This window comes from Cyprinodon variegatus, unplaced genomic scaffold (genome assembly GCF_000732505.1).
Source record: "Cyprinodon variegatus isolate N-32 unplaced genomic scaffold, C_variegatus-1.0 Scaffold378, whole genome shotgun sequence".
NCBI classification, from domain to species: Eukaryota; Metazoa; Chordata; class Actinopteri; order Cyprinodontiformes; family Cyprinodontidae; genus Cyprinodon; species Cyprinodon variegatus.
The window spans coordinates 91,786-99,656 of NW_015150831.1; the positions used below are offsets into that span (position 1 = coordinate 91,786).

Genomic DNA, 7,871 nt, shown 5'->3' on the forward strand with positions numbered 1-7,871 from the left:
AATATACAAAATATAACCGCCTCCAGTCCGCATCTGAAGACAACAGACCCGTACCGTGCCCCATACATACACACTTCATCATTCTTCACTGTCACTAGACATGGATATACTTTAGTAGATTCTGCTGTAAAATGAGTCTTATATTTTCATTTTTTACTGGAGGATTCAACCTATTTCACAGGATGCACAGCTTTGAGTGGTAACTAGGTGACTATGAAAGAGTAAAGCGAAACTTACTGACTTATTTTTCTGGTCTGACAACCAGTTGCCTGGAATGCTGGTTGAACAGAGCATCGCTTTGGACAGAAACGCTGCACAGGTTTCACAAGCAACCTCATCCTCAACCCCCGATCTCTCTGGGCAATTGAAGTAGTTCTAATCCGCACATGATGCACAAAATATTGTATTGCTTGATAGCGCTCACTCGCCGTATCCGACTCGCAAGCAACCGTGAACAACTATCGATTTCAGGAGACTTCCAGAGAGATTGTGAGATTTGCAGAGAAAGGAGGTGTCTATGGGGTTTGAACTTCTCTGTACGTCCATTTCACCCACTGAACTATTGTTACTCATCTATAACAACATAAACATTTCACTGTTCTGGTAGGAATGGGGTTATTTACCCAGAAGTTTATGAAGTCAGTCACGCACTCAGTCATTGCATTGATGTCCTCTCCATGTAGCTGACAGTGGATCCCAGTCTGTAACCTCTAAAAACTTTACAGGGATTCTTCAGCTTCCTGTGACCATCTCCTCACAGCTCTTTTTAATGCAGCTTGTCTCTTTCTAAAGTGGCTTATAATCTGAGCAGGAAAAATTAAGATTGTGATCTGATTTCCCAAGTGGAGGTCTAACTTTAGAGATGGAAGAGTCCTATAAATGGTCATAAAACAGATGTAAAATTTTCTGTTGTGAGAGTGAGTCATGATTTAAATGTTAGTCTACTACTACTACTATATATATATACACATTTTGAATGGCTACTACTACACATATATACATAGATATCAAGATATATATATGTATATATGTGTAGTAGGGATGGGACGATTTATGAAAACTGTCAGAACCGTTCGGTTCGACTGTCTCGGTTCGGTTCGCGTGTGTTTCGTTCGGTTCATGCGCTGCTCCTTTTTCTCATAGGGGAAGCGTTTACACTCCAGAGCAGAAGGTGGCGGTACTGCGACCAAAGCCAACCACCAGTAGTAAACAAGAAGAAGAAGAAGCGAAGCAGCGTAGCCGGGTGTAGCAGGGGAAAAAATCAGTTGTTGTGGAGAATTGTGTGGGTATGGCGAGTGGGAAAGAACAGGAGTTGGAAGACGCGTCAGCAGCACTTTATAGGTCTGCTGTATGGGACCACTTTGCATTTAGAGTGACCTACGATGACGGCGGAAAGAAAGTTGTGGATAAAAGTGCAACATTGTGCAAGCATTGTGCAACACGTTTTGTTTATGCTAACAGCAACATGACCAACATCATGCTAACCCCGAAATCCCTCATACTCCGTCAGCAACCCCCGCTGCGCTCCAGACCAGCTGCTCAAAGCAAAGCATACAGCCTCCACTGTGGCTCCCGTCCGCTCCCCTCTGAGTCCCTTGGAGATGGTAGAGAGCATGCGCCAGATGATTAAATTCAAAGCAGCAAAACATACGGAAATGATCCAGGGTTTCTGCGAATCATTAAAAATAATTACAATTCATTAATTTAATAAAAAAAAATGTTTTCATTAATTTTTATAAGTTTTTATTATTTTTCGGTGTAACAATAAACATATACCGAACCGAAAACCGTGACAATGAATGCGTGAACCGAACCGAACCGTGGATTTTGTGAACCGTTCCACCCCCAATAATCATTCATGTATACATACATACATAGTCATTTGCAGTTCATTAAAAGTTGTTTTTATGTTCCAAATGTTTATTAACAGATGTTGATTTACCAAAAGTATCTTTTAGAAAAGTCAGTTTGTTTATTTTAAAGAATAGCTCGGTAGAGCTGTTTACCTGTTCAATTAAGCTCAGTTCCAGTTCATCCATGCATCTGTCTGCATTTAAACACTTTCCTCAGTAAATCACCACTACTGCTTATTTTGAAACTCCTCCCCTTCATGGCATCGACTGGACAGAGATGATGATTGGGTTTAACACTGAGCTGATCCGTATGGTTTCTGTAGGTGACATTGGGAACTATTACTATGGACAAGGCCATCCTATGAAGCCGCATCGCATCCGGATGACTCACAACCTGCTCCTGAACTACGGACTGTACAGAAAAATGGAGGTTTACGTACGTTTGCAGCAGCTCCAATCAGCACTTCAAGTCTTTTCTTCTCAATTAAAACAAGCTGATGAGTCTGAGAGATGAAGCGACATTATAGACGTAGCTGTAATGGTGACGTAGTGTTAAGGTTTTGTTTGTCTCCGTTTGCCCCTCAGCGACCACACAAGGCCACCGCAGACGAGATGACAAAGTACCACAGCGACGACTACATCAAGTTCCTCCGATCCATACGGCCAGACAACATGTCCGAGTTCAGCAAGCAGATGCAGCGCTGTGAGTTTTCATCATGATGTTTGGAGACCAGCTGGACGTTCTGGAAAAGTCACTGTGGTTTTTCTGTTGCTTCCTGCCAGTCAATGTGGGGGAGGACTGCCCCGTGTTCGATGGCCTGTTTGAGTTCTGCCAGCTGTCTGCGGGGGGGTCTGCAGGTGAGTCTGGGCTACTTTTTTAGAAGTAAGGTTCAATGGCAGGAATAGAAAGAATCAAAGGTCTGAACATTTCCCAAAGAGGTGCCAGAGCCAATCAGGAGGCTGTGTGGAGACGGCATCAGCAGCAAGAGTCAGAGCTAAACTATCAACGGTCTGAAGGATCGGAGCCAAACTGAAGCCATAAAGTTTGTTCAGTAAAATTATCTTAAAACTGTAAGGAAGAAATGTTTAAACTGAAAAATATTTTCAAAACCAATCACATAAAAACAGAATATCGACTTTCCTTAGAAGACATTCATAGTTCAGACAGTTCCTGAATGCCACACCTGGAAAATATTTAACCATCCGCCTGAAGGTGTCAGTCATCATTTACACTCTGGTCACCTAAGGCCCGCCCCCACTCTGAGAGGACGCCACTTTGAAACTAAGAAAATCAACTTCATCCTGAAAAGTTATTTCATTTCTTTTTACTTCAAATTTGTTTAAAGGTGCTGAAGGAGATCTTGGGGGAAAAAAACGGCTACAGCAAGCTATATTTTTAAACATACACAACCATGCCTCTCCCTTCAGACCACCTCTTGAAACCACACCTTTAAAACACATGAACGCGCATGCTGTCTGCAACGCGTCTAGAGCAGCACTGATGATGCGGAGCTCTATAATCAGTCCTCTGAAACAGTTTATTAACGCCTAAATTAACCTAAAATGCTGAAATCTGCTGGCAAAACATGTTCACTTTTATTATCCTGGTGCCTGCAGTTTGGATTACGTACATGAAAAACACCTTCCAGCCGCCGCAGCCAACCGCGAAGAGACGACCGGGCCCTAGTCTGCTGTTGAATGGGATTCCCAGTGACATCGCACCGCCAGTGTACGGTGGTCTGACAGAAATAATGCACTGACGATGTTCTCAGGTGGACTTTCTCACTTCAAAAAAAATTCAAGCTACATTTTACCCACTCATGACAGGAGATATAGCTGCCATTGTTACAGGCAAAGAAAGGATAGGGTAGCTCCGCCCAACGGGCATCAGATCCACTTTTCCTCCGCGCAGCCAAGATGCTTCAGTCGCGCGTCAGAACTAAACTTGTACAAGCATCAAAAATTAAGCAGCACGCACGTTTTTGCTGCTCTTGCTGCTTTAGGTGTGAACGTAGCATAACGGTGGCTAGCTTCCAGCCATGGCGTCCTGCACGGGCGTTGGGGGGTCGATTCATTCATGTGTCAGGGTACGCGCACAGGGGGGAGGGACAAGCAGGCGACCATGATCGACGTGTCAGGAACCAATCGTGTACAACGGACCGTCTTTTGTGATTGGTTGGGGTTATTCATTGATTTCTCACTGTAGCGGGGACCATTTATTTTACTTTCACTTCCAGACCTTCTATTTCACTGCTTGCAGAGTGGTTGTGGGGAGATTTTTAAGCCACGTGCTAAAAAATGCCTTGGAAAAGATCTCCTACTGCACCTTTAAATGTCAAGTTCTTATTTCAGTTTTTATTTTTGGTTTCAATTTAGTTTGTTGTTAGTATTTTATGCTTTTTGTACTTTTGTTTTTTTTAAAAGTGGTTGAACCCCCCCAGTACGGTCTACTCCAGGGAGCTGGAGAGGCGGATCCGGTCAATGGTCGGACCTCAGATCCAGGAGGAACAATGCAGTTTTCATCCCGGTCGTGGAGCACTGGACCAACTCTGTACCCTTCATCAGGTGCTCGAGGGTTCGTGGGAGTTTGCCCAGCCAGTCCACATGTGTTTTGTGGATCTGGAGAAGGCTTTCAACTGTGTCCCTCATGGTGCCCTGTGGTGGGGGGGTGCTGCGGGAGTATGGGGTCCGGTGCCCTCTAAAGGCTGTCTGCTCTCTGTATGACTGCAGCAGGAGCCTGTTGTGCATGTTGGTCTCTGCCAGGGCTGCCCTTCGACACGGCCTCTGTTCATTACATTTATGGACAGAATTTCTAGGCACAGCCAGTGACCAAAGGGTGTCCAGTGTGGGGAACCTCAGGATATCATCTCTGCTGTTTGCAGATGATGTTGTCCTGTTGGCCTCATCAAACCAGGACCTTCGGCGTGCACTGGGGTGGTTTGCAGCCGAGTGTGAAGCGGCCGGGATGAGGATCAGCACCTCCAAATCCAAAGCCATGTTTCTCCACCATAGAAAGGGGGACTCCCCTCTTTAGGTTGGTGGAGAGTCCTTGTCTCAAGTTGAGGAGTTCAAGTATCTCAGGGTCTTGTTCACGAGTGAGGGACGGATGAAGATCAATAGACGAATCAGTGCGGCGCAGGCAGTAATGTGGTTGCTGTATCAGACTCTCCTGGTGAAAAGGGAGCCGAGTCGGGGGTCAAAGCTCTCAATTTACCGATCGGTCTGCGTTCCCACACACACCTATGGTCATGAGATCTGGGTAATGACCGAAAGGACGAGATTACGAGTTTCCCTCGCAGAGTGGCCTGGCGCACCCTTCCAGATCAGGTGAGGAGCTCAGTCACCCGGGAGGAGCTCAGAGTAGAGGCGTTGCTCCTCCACATTGAAAGGAGCCAGCTGAGGTGGCTCAGCTCCTGGTCGCCTCCCTCAGGAGGTGTTCCAGGCATGTGCTATTGGGAGGAGGCCTCGTGGAAGGCCCAGGACACGCCTCAGGGTCCCCCCAGAGCAGCTGGAGGGGGCGTGTTGATTGGGAAATCTGGGCGTCACTGCTTAGACTGCAGCCTCCGCGACCCGACCCCGGATAAATAGGAATAGAAGATGGAACAAACTCTGTGGTCTGAATTTCCCTTCAAATGGACACACCTCCTGATAGAGTCTTTGCAGGGACAGAAACATCCTTCGATCTTTTGAAACGGTATCTACATGACACATTGCTTCCTGTGACATTAACCTGCTTCTGTTTGGCTCAGCTGGATCGGTGAAGTTGAACCGACAGCAGACGGACATCGCTGTGAACTGGGCTGGAGGTCTCCACCACGCTAAGAAGTCTGAAGCCTCAGGCTTCTGCTACGTCAACGACATCGTCTTGGCTATTTTGGAGCTGCTCAAGTAAGTTCAGCAGCAAGAATTTCTATGAAGTAAAGACACCCGCCTTATTTAGGGATTTTTTATTTTTTGTTAGGCCCGAGCAGCGCTGCAAAGGCCTATTATATCTGTGCCGTTTATTATTTTTCTCTTTACAAAAGAACCGGCTTTTTGGAGGCTTTGACATGTTCAAAAACTCTCAAGACTTGGTAGTAAATTGTCCCCTTGTGAAAATTTAAGGAATTTTTTGGAATTCAAAATGGGTGTGGCCAAATGGCTCCACAGCGCCCCCTAATGTGAGATGGGGAAAACCGAAAGTCACTTTTTTACTTGGGAGGGTCCTTTTCTCTCATTTTTAATCTCATCACCTTGAAACTCGGTCAGAAAGCAGAAAACATGTTGGTCTAACTTCATTTAAAGCACAGATGGTTTTAGTTTAAAACTGTTGCCATGGAAATCTGGCAAATTGAGGCATTTTGCCTTGAAATACGTTTGGCTCTCATTTCCTCATTAATAATCAGATCTGCACCAAAATGGCAAGTGATGATCCTAGTCCAAACCCAAACAGGAATCCAGAGCAGTATTTTGTGGGTGGGGTCTAATTTCACAATGGCGCTCCCAAGAATTTAAATAATTTAAACTATCAGCCCCAAGCCATTGGGGAAAACCCCACAGGAAGTTGGCCATTTTGAATGACATTTTACCCTGTTGAAAAAGGATTGACCTGTTTTCAATAAATTGTAACAAATCAGCCTTTCATCCAATTCTCCCTTTTTTGAATATTGATGAAGATAATAACTTGAAAAAACATTTTCAATTAATAACTTCTTTTTTTTTTGAATAATTCACTTTGTGCCAGGTAATATCTTATAACTATAGTTTAAACCTACCTGACTAAAGCTTTGGATGTCCTCTGTTCATCTAGTGATGGAGTCTGAAACTTATTGGCTTGCAGGGAAGAAGCAAGAAAGCCTAGGTGCATTGGAGCCAATTCAAAATGCTTAACATTAATTAAACAATAAAATAAGAGTGACTAGTACTGGAATATAAACTATAAGGGGTAAAGACATCATAAAAGGAGGCAGTAAAGCAAATAGAACTGTTAGACCACAAACTTACACTAATGGTACTTCAGTTTAGGTTTAACTTAAAGTTTAACTTTGTTATGACTTAGCAGAAACAAGAATAAAATCTAAGATGTAGATGCAACTGTACCCTGAATGACTGAAGTTCCCAACAACATCATCTCACTTAATGTCTCCTACAAAGCTATAAGCATATATATATATATATATATATAGATATATAACTTTTCCCTTTTTGACAATGAGAAACGCTTTGAATTTCAATTTTCTGTTTTGCATTTTAAAACAAAAGTCTAATCGCCATTTGTTTTTGTTTTTTTAATTCCTGTTTCTGAAAGTAAAATCAAATGACCAAAAGATACACGGACTGAAACGTCTTCAAACTTGGACAAAAAGTCCTGTGGATTGTTTTTAATTTTCTCTTTTTTTGAATAGTAGAATTCTGGGGGTCCTAGTGTTAAATTTTCAACTCTTGGATCGGGTGATACTAGATTTTCTTTATTCAGTGGTTTTCATTTTCCAAGTTCTGAACTTATTCCAGGCCTGTTTGTGGTGCGCCTTTGCCCAGGTACCACCAGAGGGTGCTCTACATTGATATAGACATCCACCACGGAGATGGAGTAGAGGAGGCCTTCTACACCACAGACAGAGTCATGACTGTGTCCTTCCATAAATACGGGGAATACTTCCCGGGAACAGGAGACCTCAGAGTGAGCGCCAGATCACCGGAATCAAAGCAGAAAACCCAGCTGCGAGTTTGGTTGATGGAGTCACTGCTCTGTGTGGGAATCAGAGGCTGATCGGGATGTTGGTTTGTGTTCTGCTGTAGGACATCGGAGCTGGAAAAGGCAAATATTACGCTGTCAACTTCCCACTGCGGGACGGCATCGATGACGAGTCCTACGAACAAATCTTCAAACCTGTAAGTAAAAAAAAAAAAAACTAGATGTTTTGACAAGTCAGTCAGACCTTTTCCTCCTAAATGTGTCCCAATCTGTCAGAATCAAAGAAAAGGAAAACTCTTAGAGGCAGTGTATCTATGGATGGTTAGAAAGACTGCAGACTGAAC

The 7,871-nt window shown here is 43.9% G+C and overlaps 1 protein-coding gene across 1 annotated transcript in view; it reads left to right on the forward strand.

Annotated features, from left to right (window-relative positions):
* The window catches only part of hdac2 (histone deacetylase 2), a 17,583-nt gene that overhangs the window by 2,754 nt on the left and 6,958 nt on the right, over positions 1–7,871 (forward strand). The window contains exons 2-7 of the mRNA XM_015386789.1: positions 2,177–2,289; positions 2,439–2,556; positions 2,637–2,711; positions 5,603–5,741; positions 7,371–7,512; positions 7,632–7,724. Coding sequence (XP_015242275.1) covers positions 2,177–2,289; positions 2,439–2,556; positions 2,637–2,711; positions 5,603–5,741; positions 7,371–7,512; positions 7,632–7,724 — 680 coding nt within the window. The remainder of the gene's footprint in view (positions 1–2,176; positions 2,290–2,438; positions 2,557–2,636; positions 2,712–5,602; positions 5,742–7,370; positions 7,513–7,631; positions 7,725–7,871) is intronic.